The sequence below is a fragment of the Panulirus ornatus genome, chromosome 1, assembly GCF_036320965.1.
Source record: "Panulirus ornatus isolate Po-2019 chromosome 1, ASM3632096v1, whole genome shotgun sequence".
NCBI classification, from domain to species: domain Eukaryota; kingdom Metazoa; phylum Arthropoda; class Malacostraca; order Decapoda; family Palinuridae; genus Panulirus; species Panulirus ornatus.
In genome coordinates, this window is record NC_092224.1 from 513,548 (window position 1) to 538,660 (window position 25,113).

Sequence of the window (25,113 nt, forward strand, 5' to 3'; positions counted from 1 at the left end):
AGAGGTCATCCCTATTGATACTGTCGTGGAAGTGGAGATCTTCATCTAATAAAGCCTAGTTTGCAACTAATTTTATTTAATCATCAAGTCATGTGGGGGTCATCTTTGATGAAACTTCAATAGGTAAATCCTCCCTGATCTTGTTTACCTATATTTTGGACATTTCCATTCTTTCATTGTAAATAAAGGCTAAGGCTAAGGCAATATCTTCAGCTGACTCCAGCAGACAACCCACTCAGCTTTCTCAACTGACCACCTTCTTGCCAGTAAAACATCTCGAAAAACTACCTACGACTGTCAAATTGAGTTGAATCAGTATCAGAGGGCACATCTTGATATGAACTGTTGACTTTTATTGTTGCAATTTGCTGAATTCAATAAGAAGAAAGAGACAGTCACTTTGATAAGATTGGCAAAAGCTGATTTGGTATCTTGGTGAAGCTTGCTGGTCATGCTTTTGGATTTGTTCAGTTGAGAAGCAGCTTCATGTAGATATTAGGTACCTGCTGTAGCTCAAACTTTTGTCTGTGTTGAGATTTTTGCATGCATATTTGTATATTGCCTATGGAGTGTCTTGGCCATCCCTACATAGAGTCTATCAACTCTTTCATAGTTTTACACATTACAAATCACAAGGTATATCCTATGCCTAGGAATTTTGCTGCTCATACCATCCACTGTTCATCTATAGTGCCAAATTTTGGTTAATTGATCATCTCATGAAGGGGCAATATTCTTTTGTTTGTTTGTTACCCAGGTGAACATGGTGGCCCTTGGAAAAATTACCGCCCACCAGGATAAGTTGCTCCTGACCAGAAAATGTGGTAACCCAAGCAAAATGGTACCATCCACCAGTTTATAAGCTGAACAACAATATCCTTTTACCATTAAGAGGGTCCACTCTCTATGTTTTTCATTACTATTTTAAGCTTGCCTTTTTCTGCTTTAGTGAGGTAGCATTAGTTATCAATTTGGCTGTTGTTCTCATGAACTGTCTGCATATATCCCCACCCCCAATGTTTGGATCCATAGCATGTGTCTGCTGCTACTTCTCACAGTTTCTGTGTGAAGACTGGGCACTCAAGGATTGGCCTTTATGATGCCTAAATCTTGCCTTGAACAGCAAAGCTATGGATTTCTCTTCCATCTCTTGACTTTGCCTCTTCATATAATTTGTATAACCTTTTTCCCTTTAAGAGTCAGGTGTAGAAATGCCTGCAGAGCCCAGAATAATTTCTACTTTCATTTTCTTTTACTTTTTTCTTTCACCTGAAATGACCTTGCCATGTTGGTCAGTATTAGAAAGATGAGTTTCAGCAGTAGGGATAATTTTCTTCCTTTAAATTCCTTTGGAGTGGTAGAAATAACATGTTTTGTAGTACCAGATGATGCAGCCACTAATAACATGCACAGTCACTTTCAACTGCTTTTACATCTCAAAAATATTTAGAGGTATGAGAATGATTTTAATGGGCTATGTTGAATCAATTTGAAGATTCACACAAAAAGTGGAGAAAATCTACAAAAAAATATCAATATTTTAGAGGTATGAGAATGATTTTTTATGGACTATGTTCAATCAGTTTAAAGATACACACAAAAAGTGGTGAAAATCTACAAACAAAAATATATCTAATGTGATGTGTTGAATTTCATAGATCTGAATCTGTTTTGCATCAGAGTATTAATTTTAAGAAAATGAATGGATGGTAAAACGACAACCTGAAGCTGCAACCAAGATAACAGACTTATAATTCAAAGAAATATGTAATTTGTTTGAACTCACTAGAATAACACCTAAGCTCCACCAATCACAGGTCTCGTCATAGCCAGCTGCTCCTTGTTGAACTGCTTGACGTAAAACCTCAGGAGCTGCATAATGAAGGGTGAAGCATGGTGTTTTCATGCTTCCATCCTTATCCTTATCTGGCATCATGCGAGCAAACCCAAAGTCTACAATCTTAATCTCCGAATCTTCAGATGAATTTCTGAACAGGAGATTCTATGGAAGGAAAAAGAAATATGTAGAATAATTATACTTATATATGATTAATGATTTGTATATCTAGTAGTATGACTGGTCAGTTTTCTGTAGACTACAAAAAGTGATGAACATTTAAAATCATGCATATTACTGATAATCTCAGAAGGTAGGGGGAAATCTGAACAGCATTTATGTGGTAAAAGACCTAGAGTGTCAACATATGTAATCTGACTTTGAACTGCAAATCTACAATGGATTCCATTCTTAATCAACTCTCATTTTCTCAAGATCCAAGGATAAAGGTTGAAATGTTAGTATCACAGTCAAAGGTTCACCTTCATTACTATTTCCTGACATCTCTTCATTCTGCTTAACATTTGTTAAAAAATACTCAGCTTAGTATACCATTTTGAAAGCTTTTGACTATATTACATGAGGGCACTGTTGAAGCTATAAATACATCTAACAAGAGAAATAAGATGAATATTTGAATTTGGTAGCAAATTTTTTTTTTTACCTCAGGTTTCAGGTCTCTGTGTACAATGCCTTTTTTATGCATATAATGAACTGCAGATACTAAGCTTCTCATAATCACTGATGCTTGTGCTTCTGTGAATCGCTTATGTTTTCTGATCCGTTGAAGTAATTCCCCTCCTTCCAGGAGTTCCATGATTATATAAGTATGTGCCTGTAAGAAAGTGAAAGGTACAAAAAGATTATTTAATCTTAATTTCCCAATGAATATATACATACATATATATATATATACATACATCATTATCCTATAACTCCAAGACCCCCTTTTTGAGGGGGGGATACTGCATACAAGGGCAGGGAAATTATAAGTCCCATTTGGAGCAAGAAGTTCCTTGTAAAGACTTTATTCCTTTTCATCTATTGACAATAAAAGAGCCATGCCATAGGTGACTTTTCACTTGTGTAACCACTTTTAGGCAGGCCTGTAACACCTACATCTTCTTTACCCAACTCTTCCTGCCACAGGATCCTCTCTAATTAGCTCCCACAGTGCAGAGGAAGCTGATAGTGTCCACTAAGTAGGACTTAAGGTCATGAAGAAAGTTGTGTGTATGTCTGTGTGGGGGCTGTGTTATTTAGTGCTTCTCAAGTCATTACAATGTGTACATTGCTCATTGTGCCTTTGCTTGGGAAGTGGGGATCTGAACATATAGGCTGTTGCACTGTGAAGCAGGGGTAAGTCTTTTATTTCTGCAGTACTTGAGGGTTAGTGGTTGGTTATGAGGTGGTTTGGGTAAGTTGGGTCTAGTGCTTCTGCAAGAAACTCAATGCCAGTCATTGGAAAAGCATTTACTTATTGCTCTAATACAAGGAGAGGTTCTAGACAAGGTATACATTGTTGGTCATGGCTGTAGAAGTATAAATAAATACACAGAACAGTTATTCTTATTTCTCGGTACAGTAGGTGGGGACATAATGTCTGGAGACAGAAATTTGTTCCACATGTCTGGTTTTGTGGGAATCTTTAGCACTCAAATCAAGAGTATTACATGTTGCTTGATGGAAGGAAGAGCTTCAGGTGGATGTAATTAGCAAGTTTGTCATTGTCAGAAAAAGTGCCACATGAAAGTCGATGGGAGAAGAGGCCAAATTTATTGCCTCTAGCACATGAAAAACTGGAGAAGCTGGATTGAATATCCAAAGATAGAGAAGCACAGAATGGCAAGGCAGTGTCAGTATAAGACATCCAAGCCCAGCTTGAATTCATTGATGTGGGGCTCATGAAAGAATTCATGAAAGTAGGAAGGAAAACAACGGCATGAAACGGGAAACTCAAAGAGTGCGGATAACAATAGTTTTAATCAAAAGAAGAAAAGATAACTGATGATACATTGATTATGGTAAAGATATTATGTGTTCTGACATAAATGGATTGGTCCCATTAATGATGCAGTTACAAAACTAGTTATAGAAAAGACTGGGTAATGATTGCAATGGAAGCTTTTGTAAGGAAAAGGCATAGAGGTATACAAGTCTTTTTTTTCTTTTTCCAGGTATCTGGAACCAGGTTGTAGAGGGATGATGATGGTAAATTCAACTAAGCTTGAAACACTGATGTGTAATGTTTATGGTAGATGAAACAGAAACACTAGTGTGTGCATTCTTATGTTAAAGGATGAGATGCAGAAATGAGGGATAAGGAAGGGATGGGGTTTTCATTTCGCTCATGACATTAATTAAGGGAGTATATCTTTTTATGTTGACCAAATAATCGTTGACCTAACGCTTTCACTTTGCCAGTCATGATATCTAGGAATGCTCTGTGTGTGGGATATTCTCAAATACTGTAAAGAATTATCTCCTTAAGTCTGTAATTACAATTGACTAGAACAGGGATGGCCAAACTATGGTCTGTGGGCCACATCTGGCCTGCCAAGCAATTTCATCTGGCCCATGAGTGTTTGGCATTATTAATGTATAAATGCATGCTTCAAGTAAATTTGATTTAAACTGACGTACATTTATGTAATAAAAAAGATGATCCAAGCCAATTTTTACTTTTAATATTGGCTTCAGTTTTATAAACATGCTGGTACTGATACAAAATAACCTGTAGTTTGTATAGAGTAAATTGCTCTGCTCAAGAGAGCACCAGTCCCAACTATGTAATGTAAACGTTCATACTTTGCACTCACCAACAAGCCTAATTCTGCCACTCTGTCATGTTTCAGTTACCCATGAAAGGGCAAGCAAGTGATTGTGTGCTCCGATTCATACATAGTGTATCAACTGTTATTTTATGATCACACTGATATTGATTTCAATACACATTATGGCACAGTCTGTTATGAAAGATGATAGTGAATAAAGAGTCTGATTAGACTGGAAAATACTTTTGTGTGTTTCAAAGCCAGACCAGTATGCTTGATATGTTCAGAATCTGTCGCTGTGACGAAAGAATATAATATATGCTGTCGCTACACATTAAAACTTGCAGAAAAATATAATGCAATTAAAGGACAGCTACATAAAGATAAAGTAACTTTGTTAATGAAGTGGTACAGTGGACAAAAAGAATTATTCACCAAAATCAATACTAATGCTGAAGGTAGTACAAAAGTTATGCTATCAGTGAGCTAATTGCTAAATATCTCATTCCATATGCAGGTGGGGGAGTTTATAAAAGAGAGTCTTATAACTGCAACAGAAATTTTGAGTCATGAAAAAGAAACAGTTATTTTCTAATATAAATCTCTATCAGCAGACAGTTACTTGAAGGATTGATGACATGGCAGACAACATAAACAAACAATGGACATAATTAATAAACTTGAGTCTTATTGTATTTGTGTGGATGAATCTACAGATGTTAGTGATACTGCTCAGCTTGCAATTTTTGTATATGGCACAGTTTCAAATTTTGAAGCAATTGAAGAACTGTTGCATTTAGCTAACTTGAAAGGTACTGCTACAGGTGAAAATGTGTTCACTGAAGTGATGGACACTGTTTTAAAACACAATTTAAAGTTACAGAAATTTGCTGGTACAACATGTGGAGCTGCAGCAATGGCTGGGTTAAATGATGGTAGTGCTACAAGACATGTAGCTGAATGAGAGGAAGAAGGATGGAACTCTGATTGTTGCTTGCATTGCATTATTCACTAAGAAAACTTGTGCATCAAACATATCAAAGTGAATCATATAATGACAGTTTAAGGGATCACTTAAGATTCTCATTCAGATTACTACGACATCACCTCTCATTGCAAAGTGTGATGGCTAAGCACTGGAATGAATTTCTTGATGAGGTAAGACTGTTCATTGATCTGCAAGGAAGCTGGTAGAAGAATTATTGAGCAATAACTGGCTTGTAGATGTTTTGGTAGATTTGACTGGTCATCTCAGTGAATGGACACTAAGCTTTAAGGAAAAGATTAGCTTGTTAATCTTGTTGATCATTTTTTTTTTTTTTTTTTTTCTTTTTTATACTTTGTCGCTGTCTCCCGCGTTTGCGAGGTAGCGCAAGGAAACAGACGAAAGAAATGGCCCAACCCCCCCCATACACATGTACATACACACGTCCACACACGCAAATATACATACCTACACAGCTTTCCATGGTTTACCCCAGACGCTTCACATGCCTTGATTCAATCCACTGACAGCACGTCAACCCCTGTATACCACATCGCTCCAATTCACTCTATTCCTTGCCCTCCTTTCACCCTCCTGCATGTTCAGGCCCCGATCACACAAAATCCCCTTCACTCCATCTTTCCACCTCCAATTTGGTCTCCCTCTTCTCCTCGTTCCCTTCACCTCCGACACATATATCCTCTTGGTCAATCTTTCCTCACTCATTCTCTCCATGTGCCCAAACCATTTCAAAACACCCTCTTCTGCTCTCTCAACCACGCTCTTTTTATTTCCACACATCTCTCTTACCCTTACGTTACTTACTCGATCAAACCACCTCACACCACACATTGTCCTCAAACATCTCATTTCCAGCACATCCATCCTCCTGCGCACAACTCTATCCATAGCCCACGCCTCGCAACCATACAACATTGTTGGAACTACTATTCCTTCAAACATACCCATTTTTGCTTTCCGGGATAATGTTCTCGACTTCCACACATTTTTCAAGGCTCCCAAAATTTTCGCCCCCTCCCCCACCCTATGATCCACTTCCGCTTCCATGGTTCCATCCGCTGACAGATCCACTCCCAGATATCTAAAACACTTCACTTCCTCCAGCCTCTCACCATTCAAACTCACCTCCCAATTGACTTGACCCTCAACCCTACTGTACCTAATAACCTTGCTCTTATTGACATTTACTCTTAACTTTCTTCTTCCACACACTTTACCAAACTCCGTCACCAGCTTCTGCAGTTTCTCACATGAATCCGCCACCAGCGCTGTATCATCAGCGAACAACAACTGACTCACTTCCCAAGCTCTCTCATCCCCAACAGACTTCATACTTGCCCCTCTTTCCAAAACTCTTGCATTTACCTCCCTAACAACCCCATCCATAAACAAATTAAACAACCATGGAGACATCACACACCCCTGCCGCAAACCTACATTCACTGAGAACCAATCACTTTCCTCTCTTCCTACACGTACACATGCCTTACATCCTCGATAAAAACTTTTCACTGCTTCTAACAACTTGCCTCCCACACCATATATTCTTAATACCTTCCACAGAGCATCTCTATCAACTCTATCATATGTTGATCATATTAAAGGATTAAAAATTCATCTACTTATGGGAAAATCAGTTATCAGAAACAATGCATGTGCCATCAGCAAATACAGTGTGACTAAATAAGTAGATGATGTACATGCTTTGAAAGAAGAATTTGATTCAAGATATGCCTGTACATACCCTTGAAATGGAACTACAAGAATTTACATCTCCATTTGCTGTTCATGTTCATGCTCCTGAAGACTTACAAATGGGACTGGCCAATTGGCAATGCAACAGTGAACTTACAAGTAAATTTACAGGTGGTAATTTACTTGAATTTAAAAAGTTGTATGTTACATCAAACATACTCTACTGCTGATTTCATATGCAATGAGGATGATAATTGTCTATCCTAGGACTTACATTTGTGCACAGCTATTTTAAAATTTGAAGACTGTTAACCATAAATGGTAAAATGTTCTTACAAATGTTTACTACAAACACACTGTTGCCTATTCAAGAATGAAAACAGATTCTGACTAATTCTCAAGACACATCAGTGCCACATATCACATTATTAACACTTGACTTCCCAAAGTTTCTGTCATGAGTAAGGGAGGATGCCATTAATATTGTCAATTTTTACATTAGCCAAAATAGCTTGGATGAGAATAACCTGCCAAACTGCATATTTAGAGTACTTACTCTAGCATTAGGGGATTTTAGTACTAGAAGGACTCGCACAGATGGCATAAAGTAGTAATAGTTTTTGAAGGACTATCCAGAGGTCCAACTACTCAGGGAAGAAGAACCTATACATATGTTCGGTGCAAAACTAGATTATGTATGCCTTTCGGATGCTTTAAAAATGGGGGAACTTTTAGAGTTGTTAAGTAATTGCTTAATGATCATTTTGTGTTGTATATAGAAGTTACATCCTTTAAAAGAAAGGCTGCAAGCAGATGTAAGAGACTTGCATTCCTCCCAAAGATGTAAATAAGTTTATTCATAATGTCTGATATGGTATGAATATTACTCGAACACACAAGCTGATGTTGATGCTTTTTATGAGGGCCTATTAAGGATACTGAAGTGGTACTAACTGTTAGGGAGATGAGTTAAGAGCAAGATAGAAATGGGAACAGAGACATTCTGTACATGAAGGATAAGATGATTAAGAGCTGGAAAGGTTGACCGAAGATGGCATGAAAACATTGGGTACAAAGAGAGAGGAGTGAGGGAGTAAAGTAAAGTAAGATTGCAAAGATGTGCAGTTACCATGGGTAAGAAACAAAAATTAAGTATAAGGAGGCCTTTTAGAAATTCTAAAGTATTTCTGATTATATGAAGTTTTTAAATGAAAAACATTTGGCTTAATGAAAACAAGGATAAGAGTTTTGGCTTTATCTTTTCTAGATGCTCCATCAGCCTCAGAAAATGGCAAAAATGAGATAAGATCATATTCACTGTTGACTAGCAAGTTATAGGATTATGTGTACGAAATCTGTACCGTGAGAACATAGTGCTTAAGTCAATGTTTCATAGCCATCTTAAACAATTGATATGTTTGCAAAAATGTGCTCTTGGTTTATAAATAATGGTAATTTACCTCATCATAAAATACTTCATGGAAGGATACAATGTTGGAATGTCCTTGACATGCACGAAGAAGATTGATCTCTTGTTGGCAGTCCAACCTCCGTGAAACAATCTTGACAGCATAATGCCGCCCAGTGGATTTCTGGATGCATTCACGACATACACTAAAACTGCCTTCTCCTAATATACTGTCTCGTAGGTCCAGTTCATAGAGTTGAAAAAATGCAGACTCCTGGAAAATATGCCTGTTATTAAGTTCTCATTTCAACATACCTCTCAGCTTTTAAGTTTAAAGGCACAATTATTAAGTACAATATCCAAAGAAAAGCTTTAAAATGAAGTATAACTGGCTTATCATAATGTGCTTTTCTCTTTAGACTACAAAAGACTTGTTATTGACTTGTACATAAGTATTTTGCAAAACAAATTATTTCACTTTTCATCCAGGATTACTTTCTCTTGATCTGTTTATTACTTAGGCCACCCATTTGCTTTAATGTTTTTAAGTAATGATCAAGATACCTAGGGGAGAATAAAATTTTCTTTAAATGAGATTACCCAGAAGGAATATGATAGATAGTGCATATGACATTCAGCCCAGGGAAGTGTTGGGAGGGGTTTGTCAGACTGAAAAGTAGTAATATGTATGATAACCTTTCACTGTAGCTGATACAGGACTGGAGAAGCAAAAGAAAAGAAAAACAAAAAGCATAAATTAGTAAAATTAGAAAGTGGTGTAAGGTGAGTATAAGATGAAGTGGAGGCAGTTTAAGAATGCATTATCAGAGGTTGCAAAGGTTTATAGAACTTCGTGTTAATCTTGTGGAAAAGAGATTCAGCATGGTGGAATTAAGATTTAAGTCAGTGGATAGAAGAGAAAATGAGAGTTTGGAAGAATCTGAATTTGTCAGAAAATAGTGGGTAAAGTGCAAAACATTTGGCAGAAAATTTTTTTTGAAGAAATTTTTAAATCATATGTTTACATAGAAAGTAAGGTGGGTTAGAGTTAGGTGAAAATCTTCTCTGTATGAATGAAAGTATGACCAAGAAAAGCATAAACAGATTTACTACGCATATCATTGAAGACTAATGGTATTCCTTGTTACGATGCCAGAAACTAAATGTCGATCGTATGCAGTGATGTTTTGTGTGGAAAAATAGAAGGATGAATAATATGTCATACATAATGACCATAGTTATTGTTTAAAGTGATTAATTATGATTTTTTTGTATATTAAAGATATAGTTCAGTTTGGATTGCTGGACTTAAGGGTATTTATGAATGATCTTTTGAGCTGAGATGATTCTACTAGATAAATCGGAATTGAATTGAAATCATGGGTAAATTCAGAAAAAGGTGACCTTTTACCAGTATAGTGAATTCTTTTTAAATCATGCAAACAACTACTTACTCCTACTTAATGAAACTTTATAATAATTAATATGATAATATATAACATGGACTTCTGCTAACCTTGAAACTACAAGCCATGAGATTATTTGTGGAGGGTCTTCTGTCTGGTGACATCTTAAAAAGAGAATCACTGATAACATTTTCTGTGAAGAGAATCGATGGTGCCACATACGAATACCCCTGTTGGAGAAAACATCTTTGACAAACCTACTTTAGAATACACGAAGACCAAGTATAAATATATATATATATTTATTTATTTATTATACTTTGTCGCTGTCTCCCACATTAGCGAGGTAGTGCAAAGAAACAGACGAAAGAATGGCCCAACCCACCCACATACACATGTATATACATACACATCCACACACACACATATACATACCTATACATTTCAACATATAAATATATATACATACACAGACATATACATATATACACATGTACTTGATTCATACTTGCTGCCTTTATTCATTCCCGTTGCCAACCCCCCCTCCCCCTGCATGCACGTGAGGTAGTGCTAGGAAAAGACCACAAAGGCCACATTCGTTCACACTCAGTCTCTAGCTGTCATGTATAATGCACCGAAACCACAGCTCCCTAGTCTCTAGCTGTCATGTATAATGCACCGAAACCACAGCTCCCTTTCCACATCCAGGCCCCACAAAACTTTCCATGGTTTACCCCAGATGCTTCACATGCCCTAGTTCAATTCATTGACAGCACATCAACCATGGTATACCACATCGTTCGAATTCACTCTACTCCTTGCACGCCTTTCACCCTCCTGCATGTTCAGGCTCCAATCGCTCAAAATCTTTTTCACTCCATCCTTCCACCTCCAATTTGGTCTCCCACTTCTTCCCTCCACCTCTGACTCATACATCCTCTTTGTCAATCTTTCCTCACTCATTCTCTCCATGTGTCCAAACCATTTCAAAACACCCACTTCTGCTCTCTCAACCACACTCTTTTTATTACCAAACATCTCTCTTACCCTTTCATTACTTACTCGATTATACCACCTCTCACCACATATTGTCCTCAAACATCTCATTTCCAACACATCCACCCTCCTCTGCACAACCCTATCTATAGCCCACATCTCGCAACCATATAACATTGTTGGAACCACTATTCCTTCATACATACCCATTTTTGCTTTCCGAGATAACGTTTTCACATTCAACACATTTTTCAATGCTCCCAGAACCTTCGCCCCCTCCCCCACCCTGTGACTCACTTCCGCTTCCATGGTTCCATCCGCTGCCAATTCCACTTCCAGGTATCTAAAACACTTCACTTCCTCCAGTTTTTCTCCATTCATACCAATTGACTTGTCCCTCAACCCTACTGTACCTAATAACCTTGCTCTTATTCACATTTACTCCCAGCTTTCTTCTTTCACACACTTTATCAAAGTCAGTCACCAGCTTCTGCAGTTTCTCACCCAAATCAGCCACCAGCGCTGTATCATCAGCAAACAACAACCTGACTCGCTTCCCAAACCCTCTCATCCAGAACAGACTACATACTTACCCCTCTCTCCAAAACTCTTGCAGTCACTTCCCTAACAACCCCATCCATAAACAAATCAAACAGCCATGGAGACATTATGCACCCCTGCCGCAGACCGACATTCACTGAGAACCAATCACTTTCCTCTCTTCCCACTCATACACATGCCGTACATCTTCGATAAAAACTTTTCATTGCTTCTAGCAACTTACTCTTAAAACCTTTCACAAAGCGTCTCTATCCACCTTATCATATGCCTTTTCCAGATCCATAAATGCTACATACAAATCCATACGTTTTTCTAAGTATTTTTCACCTACATTATTCAAAGCATACACCTGATCCACACATCTTTTACCATTTCTGAAACCACACTGCTCTTCCCCAATCTGATGCTCTGTACATGCCTTAACCCTCTCAATCAATACCCTCCCATATAATTTCCCAGGAATACTCAACAAACTTATGCTTCTGTAATTTGAACACTCACCTTTATCCCCTTTGCCTTTGTACAATGGCACTATGCATGCCTTCTGCCAATCCTCAGGCACTTCACCATGATCCACACATGCACTGAATATCCTTACTAACCCATCAACAACACAGTAACCTTTTTTTTTATGAATTCCACTGCAATACCATCCAAACTCGCTGCCTTGCCGCAAGGAAACAGATGGGGAATGGCCCAACCCACCCACATGCACATGAATATACATAAACACTCACATGCACATATACATACATACATATACATTTCAACATATACATACACAGACATACACATATATACACATGTATGTATCCTTATTTGCTGCCTTCATCCATTCCCATTCCCACCCTGCCACACAGGAAATAACATCCCCCATCTCCTCCTCCAGCGAGACAGCGCCAGGAACAAACAAAAAAGGCCACATTCGTTCACACTCAGTCTGTAGCTGTCATGTGTAATGCACTGAAACCACACCTCCCTCTCCACATCCAGGCCCCACAGACCTTTCCATGGTTTACCCCAGACGCTTCACATGCCCTGGTTGAATCCATTGACAGCACATCGACCCCAGTATACCACATAGTTCCAATTCTCTCTGATTCCTTGCACGCCTTTCACCTTCCTGTATGTTCAGGCCCTGATTGCTCAAAATCTTTTATCACCTCATCCTTCCATCTCATTGTTCCCTCCACTTCCAACACATATATCATCTTTGTCAATCTTTCCTTACTCATTCTCTCCATATTTACAAACCATTCCAACACACACTCTTCTGCTCTGTCAACCACACTCTTTTTATTACCACACCTCTCTCTTACCCTTTCACTACCTACTCGCTACCTCGCTAACAGGGGAGACAGTGACAAAGTATAATAAATATAGATAAAATATATATATATGTGTATGTGTGTGTGTGTGTCTGTCTGTTTGTATGTGTGTGCATTTGTAAGAGTGTGTGTATATCATAGGATTTCTCTCTGAACATGTTTCTAAGAAACGAGGGTCTCGTTATTGAAAAAAAATTGGAGATATGAACTCTCATATATGTCAATGAAAGATTGAATACAAATTGTACTATCTTTCTGGGCTTTATCAGATAAATGATTATTAGTGTGTTTAAAAGATATTCACAAGTTAAATTACTGAAAAATTTCTGATGGGAAAAGAGGACATGCAATTTCTTTGTCAGCACTTACATTAAATATTTTGTCAATATCTGGAGGAACAATTGCAGGAGAATCCTGGGGAACCATTGCTGTGAATTCTTCAGAGAAATTACTAACATCCAACTCATCACTTATTCTTGGTACAAATGGGGCAGGTACTTTCTTCTGAGCGAGGTCTTCCCAGTTGAGATTCTGTTGATACATATATCCAGTTGGTCTATTTATAACTCATAAAACATGATGTTTATCATTTAATCTACATTCCATACACTGAAGATTGCACAATTATTTTCACAATGAAAAATAATATGTTCAGATATTTAACACAGTTCAAAAGATTTTTAAGTGTACTTGATAAGGTTTTGATATTATTTGAATATCATATATGGACTCCTAGGATCCAAAACAAAGTAGTGTTACCCATCAGTATGTTCACCATATAATCCCAGGCTTTTATAAGCAATTTTTATTATGGGCATGTCATGCACTTACGGTGACTTGACTTACTTTAAAGAATTCATGCTCTTTAACTTCTTTAGCATCACGTGGTCCTCCTCCTAGCCGTTGACGGGGATCTTTCACAAGTAGGCGAGAAATGAAATCGCGAACCTCTAGAGACAGGTCACTTGGTAGTGGTGGTTGAGTCTTCAGTATTCGCCTGTTGACATATTATTTTTTATACTTTTTTCATTCACCATTGCTTCTCCACTAAACAAGATAATGTCAGGAACGAACAAACAAAGGCCTCATTCACAAAATCTGTCTCTCGCTGCCATTTCACTGAAATGAATGGCTAACACTCATTGCCAAGCACCACAGACCAGTCCCTGATTAACCTTAACCACTTCATATGCATTGGTTTGTCCCATTGACAGCATACTCCACTCCCATCAATCCATTTCATTTTATTTCCTCCTAGGCCCTGATGCTGTACCCACAGTCTTCTCCACTTCATCCTTTCATTTCTTTCCCGGTCTCCCTCTTCCCTTTTCTCTCTCAACTTTTGATAAATTATTATTATTATTATCATTATCATTATTATTATACATAATCGCTGTTACCCGTGTCAGCTGTAATGTATAATGCACCTAAACCGCAGCTCCCTATCCACATCCAGGCCCCACAGACCTTTCCTCGGTTTTCCCCAGAAGTTTCACATGCCCTGGTTCAGTCCATTGACAGCATATCGACCCTGGAATACCACATCGTTCCAATTCACTCTATTCCATGCACGCCCCTCATCCTCCTGCATGTTAAGGCCCTGATCTGTCAAAATCTTGTTTACTCCTTCCTTCCACCTCCAATTTTGTCATGCAGCATGACAAACCTTCTGATGTTATTTTCAGTCACATGTACTAATAAAGAGAATTTATGTGACTTTTAAACTACATTCATTAAAAGTATGTTGCAATTCAGCATGTTGTAATGATCAAAGTTCACATTTAAAATGCTGCTAAGTTAAGAAGTATAGAATAGTCAGTACGAGCTACAATCATCAGTTGCAATCATTACTCTACCTACATGGCTGCTAAAAATTAGGCTAAAGATTCTTGAGATTACATAAAAGATGCATACCTTGAGATCTCTTGCTGGTTATTTCTTTCTCCTTCAACAGTGAAAGGTGAGGCCCCCGTCAGTAGCTCGTATGTCAATACACCAACACTCCACCAGTCTACTGCCTGAAAATGTAATTGTCCATCTAATTATAGAGTTTTAATTCAAGATCATGACTGAATTTCATACTGAATGTCATTCAATTCAAACATATATATTTTTTTCCACTTAAACATATATTTCTTAAAAATATCATATTTGATGCATAAATTCACAGTAATGTGCACTTTTATCCATAAAACATAAATTTGACATAAAAGGATTTATACCATACCTAACAAAACTTGATTTAGTTTAAGCTGACCTAACCTATCTTTGATAGGTAGAATTTTATTTTCTATTAAGGTTAATGTACAATTTATTGGTTTATGTATTTTGCATAAATACATGTCAAATGATGCAGTGTATCACTGGACATACATAAAATAATCCTTAGTTGGTTAAGAACTCTTCCTCTGAAAACAGTAAAGCTTTAATGAACTATTAGATATCACTGCAGAAAATTCATAATGTGTCATATTATTCTAAAATAAATCCTCACCTGATCATGCCCATGAGATCCTCCTCGAACTACTTCAGGTGCCATATATTCAATTGTACCACAAAAAGAGTAAGCCCGATGTTCTGTGTCTTGTGAAAGAAAATCCTTACTAAGACCAAAATCTGTTAACACGATATGACCATCTGAGTCGAGGAGAATGTTCTCAAGTTTGATATCACGATAAATTATGCCCAGCTGTAAAGATAGAAGTCCAGGAATTAGCCTGCAAGAATATTCAGATACATAGAAAGGGAGATGTCTGAGCAGAACCTGATTCTTTTAATACATATTTTTAAAAACCAGCACAAGCAGTTAAGATGGATTTTGTGGGTTAGTTTTGAAAGGAATGGAAATCTTTTCTAATTAAGGATTGGAGCACTGAAGAATTATATATGTGCCCATGAATAATTTGAAAGGAAGCAAAAGTATAAGAAACAGAGTAGGACCAGCCCAATGGATAGGAAAAGGCATATGGCATTGTGAGTTATTTTCCAAGCTTTTTAATTCAGAACAGAAATTATTCAAGTTTTGATAATATCTTTTAATATCTTTTAAATATAATGAAAAGTTTCAGTCTGAAAATATTTTGTTTACCATAACTTGGGGATGGGAAGGATTATCAAGACACCCCAAAAAGATTTTGTGACCTTTGCAAAAGTACTGAGTTCAACCTAAAATAAGCTAAGGTATGGTAAGTAAAACTGAATATCAGAAGTACAGTATTTGTAACCTGAAAACTCACTTTGTGCAGATGCTCGAGAGCAAGGATAATTTCTCCAATATAGAGACGCACCTCATCCTCACGAAATCTTTCACGCTGATACAGGTGTGTAAAGAGTTCTCCTCCACTAACATAGTCTGTAAATTAACATACAAATATAATCTTAAGATGATAGAATGCAAACAAAGCCATCATAATGCATTGGATGATGCTTTGTACTTTTCATAAGATTCACTGAACTGTTGTTCATCCAGAGTAGTAAGTACACTGTACAGTATCTCGATGGACCTGAGACATCGCAGATGATGTTTTAATGTTTTTATCCCGCATACGTAATATCATAAAGGATATGAAAAATTAACAAAATCATCATGAAGAAGAGATTCAAAATAGCTCATCATATATTTTTAGCGTATAAATTTCTTGCCTTCACCCTCTCAATCAATACCCTCCCATATAATTTACCAGGAATACTCAACAAACTTATACCTCTGTAATTTGAGCACTCACTCTTATCCCCTTTGCCTTTGTACAATGGCACTATGCACGCATTCTGCCAATCCTCAGGCACCTCACCATGAGTCATACATACATTAAATAACCTTACCAACCAGTCAATAATACAGTCACCCCCTTTTTTAATAAATTCCACTGCAATACCATCCAAACCTGCTGCCTTGCCGGCTTTCATCTTCCGCAAAGCTTTTACTACCTCTTCTCTGTTTACCAAATCATTTTCCCTAACCCTCTCACTTTGCACATCACCTCGACCAAAACACCCTATATCTGTCACTCTATCATCAAACACATTCAACAAACCTTCAGAATACTCACTCCATCTCCTTCTCACATCACCACTACTTGTTATCACCTCCCCATTTGCGCCCTTCACTGAAGTTCCCATTTGCTCCCTTGTCTTACGCACTTTATTTACCTCCTTCCAGAACATCTTTTTATTCTCCCTAAAATTTAATGATACTCTCTCACCCCAACTCTCATTTGCCCTCTTTTTCACCTCTTGCACCTTTCTCTTGACCTCCTGTCTCTTTCTTTTATATATCTCCCACTCAATTGCATTTTTTCCTTGCAAAAATCATCCAAATGCCTCTCTCTTCTCTTTCACTAATAATCTTACTTCTTCATCCCACCACTCACTACCCTTTCTAATCAACCCACCTCCCACTCTTCTCATGCCACAAGCATCTTTTGGGCAATCCATCACTGATTCCCTAAATACATCCCATTCCTCCCCCACTCCCCTTACTTCCATTGTTCTCACCTTTTTCCATTCTGTACTCAGTCTCTCCTGGTACTTCCTCACACAAGTCTCCTTCCCAAGCTCACTTACTCTCACCACCCTCTTCACCCCACCATTCACTCTTCTTTTCTGAAAACCCATACAAATCTTCACCTTAGCCTCCACAAGATAATGATCAGACATCCCTCCAGTTGCACCTCTCAGCACATTAACATCCAAAAGTCTCTCTTTCGCGCGCCTGTCAATTAACACGTAATCCAATAACGCTCTCTGGCCATCTCTCCTACTTACATACGTATACTTATGTATATCCCGCTTTTTAAACCAGGAGACCTGCAAAAAAAAAAAAAAAATAAAAAAAAAAAAAAATAAATAAATTTCTTGATGAATCCCTTAAAGATTTATTTGAAAATTCAGTGTTGAGGGTTGTCAGAAACTTGGAGATTTAAACAGTGCTATGATTGTTTTTTGCTTTAAGAAAGCAGGGGTCTCTAACCATCTTTAGTGTCTAGACAAGAAGACAAAATGCACATACCCTAATATTGCCCATTTTGTCTCACGTTTGTTGCTAGATGGTATAATTGATATTGTGCACCACAGAAACTTCAGGGGACCTAATGTCATTTTTCATATAAAATTTGTATTCTTATAATTTTCTGTTATGCTGTACAATACTTGTGTACCATGTATGAATAACTGTTTTACAGTTACTTTGCCTGTTATCATTGTTATTATTATTTTTATTATTATTATTATTATTATTATTATTATTATTAATTCTTTATTTATTTATCTATACCAAAATTAATCCATTACAAAAAGGTATTTTCAAAGTTATGGGTGTGGATGACAAATTGTTTTCTAAAAATTAAGTAATAAAAGAACTTACATTATAATTCCATCAATATATCCAGACAGTTTTTGATTCATCTACTTCAAAACTTAAAAAAAAAAATAATATAAAAAAAATGTATTTGTCCACATATTGAGGTTCTTTCTAAAAAATTTACTGTATTGGTCCAGATATTGTAACCCCTTACTGCCTATCAAATTAATAAGATATCTTGAATTTGGAGTATCTAAGTATATTGTCCTCCAAAGTGTAAAATATGATTCTAATTCTTTTTCTCTCATTCAGATGGTATACCTGTAAGGATATATATATTATTATGTATAATTGCCTGGGATCCCCTTTCTAAGAATAGACCCTGGTGTTAACCAGGACCTCTTTTCCAGAGGCTCCTGCAGCTCAAGGCTGCACTACATCCAGTAGCAGGGAAATGATGGACTCCTTTGTATTGAGAAGTTTTTTGACGAGACTGTACTCCCAATAATACAGCCTCGCCAAAGGTAACTTTTCACTTGTGTAACCTGATGCAGTTGGAGTCTGGTGATTATATACATGTATATTTAAATGGTTTTAATTATACAACATTATTAACATGTTTAACTCATCTTCAAAATTCAGACTGAACCCCATTCTGATTATTTGAGTAATTTTGATTTAGATTTATGCATTTGATGATTTTAACTTCTCTGTACTGTACTAAATATCTTAGATTTATGTTTAATAAAACACATAATTAAAAATTTCACTGAACTGCAACTCATTGCTATAATTACATGACATCTTGTGCAAGGTTACCTGAAATAAAAGTTTTTAATGATTCTTGAAGAGCACTAAGGATCAGAAATGCCTGTACAGTACTTTATGGTCAAGGTCTATTAAAAGAATAAAGAATCTTCTACTAACCTAGAATAAGATGAAGCTTTGCATCAGTTTGGAAGGCATAATGAAGTGTTACTAAGAAAGGACTTTGTCTGACAGCCTCTAGGACTTGCCGTTCCGTCTTTGTGTGTTCAGTTGTCTTTTTCTTTTGCACAATAGTTGCCTTCTTTAAGACCTTCATGGCATACAGTTTCCCCGCATCTCTACCAGAAACTTTTCTCACCAGGAACACTTTTCCATATGCTGTGAAGAAACATATTATACTCCTTGTTAGATAATATGGTAAATATATGTCTGCTGTTCATTGTTTTCATGGTCATAGCAGGCATGGAATATGCTAGAATCTTCTTAAAAGAAGAAATTTAATTTTTCAATAATTTTCTCATACAAATAAGGGCAAGCAATTATGTTTTATATGCTAAGGTTAAAAGTTAAAGAAATTCAAGAACCCTGTGCCTAACATAGTAGAAATCTTTTATGAAAAGCCAATTGAGACTTAGTGCTTCAGTTAAAAGGAATATAACTTTTCTTTATACACCTTCAAAACAGATGGACGAAAGTGTTTACAAAAAAACGTTATCTGGCTGTCATAACCATTTTTCTTTTAAAAACACACAGCTTTAGAGGGAGGAAATAAAGGTGACTACCTATGAATATTTAGAAAAACTTTTAAGACAAGAAGAAACTGGCATGAGATTGGGCCTAATAATTGTAAAGCTGCATGTGTGCACAAACAGATAATAAAACACTGTCATGAGTGTAGAATTCATATATATATATATATATATATATATATATATATATATATATATATATATATATATATATATATAATTTATTTATTTATTTATACTTTGTCGCTGTCTCCCGCGTTAGCGAGGTAGCGCAAGGAAACAGACGAAAGAATTGCCCAACCCACCCACATACACGTATATACATACACGTCCACACACGCACATATATATATACCTATACATTTCAACGTATACATATGTATAGATACGCGGACATATACATATATACACATGTACATAATTCATACTTGCTAGACGCCTTTATTCATTCCCGTCGCCACCCCGCCACCCATGAAATGATAACCCCCCACTCCCCCCGCACGCGCGCGAGGTAGCGCTAGGAAAAGACAACTAAGGCCACATTCGTTCACACTCAAGTCTCTAGCTGTCGTGTGTAATGCACCCAAACCACAGCGCCCTTTCCACATAAAAGCCCCACAAAACGCCCAGACGCTTCACATGCCCTGGTTCAATCCATTGACAGCATATATATATATATATATATATATATATATATATATATATATATATATATATATATATATATATATATATACACACACACACACACACACACACACACACACTTCCCATGTATTCACTGCATGTTGCAAAGGCAGCTAAAAGGGATGGGAGTGGGGAGATGGAAATCCTCCACTTCTGCTTTATCTTCCCAGAAGAGGGAATGGAGGAGGCCAAGTGAGGATTTCCCTCTAAGGCTCAGTCATCTGTACTTGACTCTACATTAGTAATGCAGAAAATGGTGGATATGTATGCATGCATATATATATATATATATATATATATATATATATATATATATATATATATATATATATATATATATATATATCCCTATGAGTCCACGGGGAAAATGAAACACGATAAGTGTTTCATTTTCCCCATGGACTCATAGGAATATCTTGATCACGCGCAAAATTGTGATCCTTTCCAACAAATTATATATATATATATATATATATATATATATATATATATATATATATATATATATATATATATATATAATAATAATAATAATAATAATAATAATAATAATAATAATAATAATGCTTGACCGCCGTTTTTTCTGCGTGAGCGACGTAACGCCTGCAAACATACGAACAAAGACCCATCCACTCTCTTACACACACACACACACACACACACACACACACACACATATATATATATATATATATATATATATATATATATATATATATATATATATATATATATATATATATATATTCATACTTGCTCGCCTTTACTCATTCGTGGCGCTACCATGCTCCACAGGAAACTGCACCTGCACACCCTGCGACAGCGAGGTTGCAACAGTAAACATACGAAGAAAGGCCACATCCGATCACATCCATTTTATTGCTGTCATGTGTAATACACCAAAATCACAGCTCCCTATCCACATCCAGGCCTCACAGGCCATTCCATGGTTTACCCTGGACGTTTCATACTTCTTTCCTGCATCAGTGAGATATCGTCAGGAACAGATGAAGAAAGGTCGCATTCGCTCGCATCCATTTTGTTGCTGTCATGTGTAATGCATCGAAACTATCTACAACCGGACCCCCACAGACTCCCCCATGGTTACCCCAGGCTGCTGCATATACCCCGGTTCAGCCCATTTACAGCATGTCGAGTACTGTATAACAGATCTCTCCAATTCACCGTATTCCATGCATGCCTTTTACCTTCCTGCATATTTTGGCCTGAACTCTCAAAATTGTTTTCACTCCATCCTTCCATCTCCAATTTGGTCTCTTTCTCCTTGTGCGCTCCACGTCTTACACATATATCCTCTTTGTCGACCTCTCTTCACTTATTGTCTCTGTATGTCAAAACCATTTCAGCACCCCCTCTTCAGCCATCTCAACCACATTCTTTTACCACACCGCTCAAATATTTAACTTCCAACACCCTCTTCCGCATCTGGATTGTAGCCCATGCATCACATTCATACAGCATTTTGGGGACTACAGTGCCTTTTATCATGCCAGATTTCGCCCTTCTTTCCACACACTTCTCAGTGCTCCCAGAAACTTCTGTGATTCAATTCACTGCAACGTCCATTCCTAGGTATCTAAAACATTGCTTCCTCGAATTTTCACCATTCAAACTCACACCCCAACTAATTTGGCCCATCTTACTAAACCTAATAATCTTGCTTTTATTCACATTTATTCTCAACTTCCTCTTTTCACACACTCCCAAACTCGGACACCAACTTTTGCAGTTTCTTACTAGAATCGTCTACCAGCTCTTGTGTCATCAGCAAATAACTGACTCGCATCCCAGGCCCCCATCATGCCCCTACAGAATGCATACTTTCCTCTCTCTCCAAGACACTTGCATATACCTCGCCTAACCACCCTATCCATAAACAAATTAGCCATGGGGACATCATACATACCAGCCGAAGACTAACCGTCACCTGGAACTACTCATTCGCACACATGCTTTATTATTTTTTTATTTTTATTATACTTTGTCGCTGTCTCCCGCGTTTGCGAGGTAGCGCAAGGAAACAGACGAAAGAAATGGCCCAACCCCCCCCATACACATGTATATACATACGTCCACACACGCAAATATACATACCTACACAGCTTTCCATGGCTTACCCCAGACGCTTCACATGCCTTGATTCAATCCAGTGACAGCACGTCAACCCCGGTATACCACATCGCTCCAATTCACTCTATTCCTTGCCCTCCTTTCACCCTCCTGCATATTCAGGCCCCGATCACACAAAATCTTTTTCACTCCATCTTTCCACCTCCAATTTGGTCTCCCTCTTCTCCTTGTTCCCTCCACCTCCGACACATATATCCTCTTGGTCAATCTTTCCTCACTCATCCTCTCCATGTGCCCAAACCACTTCAGAACACCCTCTTCTGCTCTCTCAACCACGCTCTTTTTATTTCCACACATCTCTCTTACCCTTACGTTACTCACTCGATCAAACCACCTCACACCACACATTGTCCTCAAACATCTCATTTCCAGCACATCCATCCTCCTGCGCACAACTCTATCCATAGCCCACGCCTCGCAACCATACAACATTGTTGGAACCACTATTCCTTCATACATACCCATTTTTGCTTTCCGAGATAATGTTCTCGACTTCCACACATTCTTCAAGGCCCCCAGAATTTTCGCCCCCTCCCCCACCCTATGATCCACTTCCGCTTCCATGGTTCCATCCGCTGCCAGATCCACTCCCAGATATCTAAAACACTTCACTTCCTCCAGTTTTTCTCCATTCAAACTCACCTCCCAATTGACTTGACCCTCAACCCTACTGTACCTAATAACCTTGCTCTTATTCACATTTACTCTTAACTTTCTTCTTTCACACACTTTACCAAACTCAGTCACCAGCTTCTGCAGTTTCTCACATGAATCAGCCACCAGCGCTGTATCATCAGCGAACAACAACTGACTCACTTCCCAAGCTCTCTCATCCCCAACAGACTTCATACTTGCCCCTCTTTCCAAAACATGCTTTATATTCTTGATAAAAACTTCTCGTTACTTTTATAGTCGGTTTTCTTCTACGCCATTTATCTATAAAGTCTTCCAAAGGGCATCTCTATCAACCTTATCATATTCTTTCTCCAGATCCTTAAATGCCACATACAAAACCGTCTATTTCTCTATTTCTCATATTCTTTACTGCTCCTGAAACCCCATTGTTGTCCCTGTTGCTCTGTACATGCTTTACCCTTTCAATCATCACTCTCATACAATTTACCACTCAGTAAACTAATACCTCTTGGTTGAACACTCACCTTTACTTCCTTTGCATTTATACAGTGGCAGTATACATGCATTCCGCCAATCATCCAATGACACAGAATATCTTAACTAACCAATCAATAACATAGTCGCCCCCGATCTTGAAAAATTGAACTGCAGTACCATCCACTCCAGCAGCAGTAGCACATTTCATCGTATGCAAGGCGGCAGCCGTAACACATTTCATCGTATGCAAGGCTTTCATTTCCTCTCCTTTCTTCACAAAACCCCCTCCCATCACTCTCACTGCGCACAACTCCCTAACCCAGACATCCTACATCTGTCATCCTGTCATCAACTACAATCTTTCAAAATACTCACTCCATCTCACCATTACCTGTTGCCGCTTATCCATTTGCCCCTTCACTGATGCTCCCAAGAGTTCTCTTGTTTTTCTCACACTGTTTTCCTCCTTCCAAAACCTCTTTCCTCCCTGAAGTTTACTGATACCTGCCCTCTTTTTCAATCCATGCACCTTCCGCTTTACCTCCTACTCCCTCATCTTGTACATCTCCCGATCCTTTGCACTCCTTTTCTGTAAGTACCTCCCATACACATACAAGTTGAAAGTCATCTATGACTGGCTGGGCTGTTTAATTGGGAGTAAAGTACAGTCTCATCAAAGGAGTTCGCATTTCCCTGATGCTGAAAGTAGTGCAGACTTGGTCTGCTGGATGGAAAGAGGGTCATAGGGTGTATAGGCCTGGTTGCGGATAGGGAGCTATGGTTTCAATGCATTACACATGACAGCTAGAGAATGGTTGTGAGCGGATGTGGCCTTTCTTCATCTGTTCCTGGTCATACCTCGCTAATCCGGAAACGGAAATCAAGTACGAAAAATTATTTATATACACATCTTACGTTGGAGGCTTCAGGTATGGGCAAAAGTCTACACCAAGGACAGGCCTTAATAAAAATGAAAATGAAAAAAAGGCAAAGTTATCGAAACAACTCACTCCCGAGCCATCAACGGCCAAACAGTATTCACGTGACGCAGTAGCTTGCCGAGTATTGCGTGGTCTAGCTAGTGGTAGGGGGCACACAAGCAGCAAGCGGTCAGGAGCGAAAACCAAAGTAATACCTATAGAATAGGGAAAGTAAACCAACACTGCGGCATAGGGCATGTGGGCCAAGTTTTGAAGTTAGCCTGGAACTGTTTATAAGTCGGACCGCTATAGAATAACTTCTGTCGCGTAAGGATGCAGAGTTAGAACTACCCCATATAACTACGGATCAATTCATTGTATAAACGGAGCAACTGTTTGGAAGAAAAATTTCATC

The 25,113-nt window shown here is 37.9% G+C and overlaps 1 protein-coding gene across 2 annotated transcripts in view; it reads right to left on the bottom strand.

Annotated features, from left to right (window-relative positions):
• Positions 1 to 25,113, bottom strand: part of LOC139753343 (ribosomal protein S6 kinase alpha-5-like) — a 258,307-nt gene that overhangs the window by 24,825 nt on the left and 208,369 nt on the right. For both annotated transcript variants that reach the window (XM_071669832.1, XM_071669738.1), the window contains 10 exons: positions 19,238 to 19,456; positions 16,248 to 16,363; positions 15,506 to 15,700; positions 14,926 to 15,029; positions 13,858 to 14,008; positions 13,381 to 13,542; positions 10,237 to 10,356; positions 8,773 to 8,994; positions 2,502 to 2,672; positions 1,787 to 2,002 (listed from right to left, as the gene is read on the bottom strand). In XM_071669832.1, coding sequence (XP_071525933.1) covers positions 1,787 to 2,002; positions 2,502 to 2,672; positions 8,773 to 8,994; positions 10,237 to 10,356; positions 13,381 to 13,542; positions 13,858 to 14,008; positions 14,926 to 15,029; positions 15,506 to 15,700; positions 16,248 to 16,363; positions 19,238 to 19,456 — 1,676 coding nt within the window. The remainder of the gene's footprint in view (positions 1 to 1,786; positions 2,003 to 2,501; positions 2,673 to 8,772; positions 8,995 to 10,236; positions 10,357 to 13,380; positions 13,543 to 13,857; positions 14,009 to 14,925; positions 15,030 to 15,505; positions 15,701 to 16,247; positions 16,364 to 19,237; positions 19,457 to 25,113) is intronic.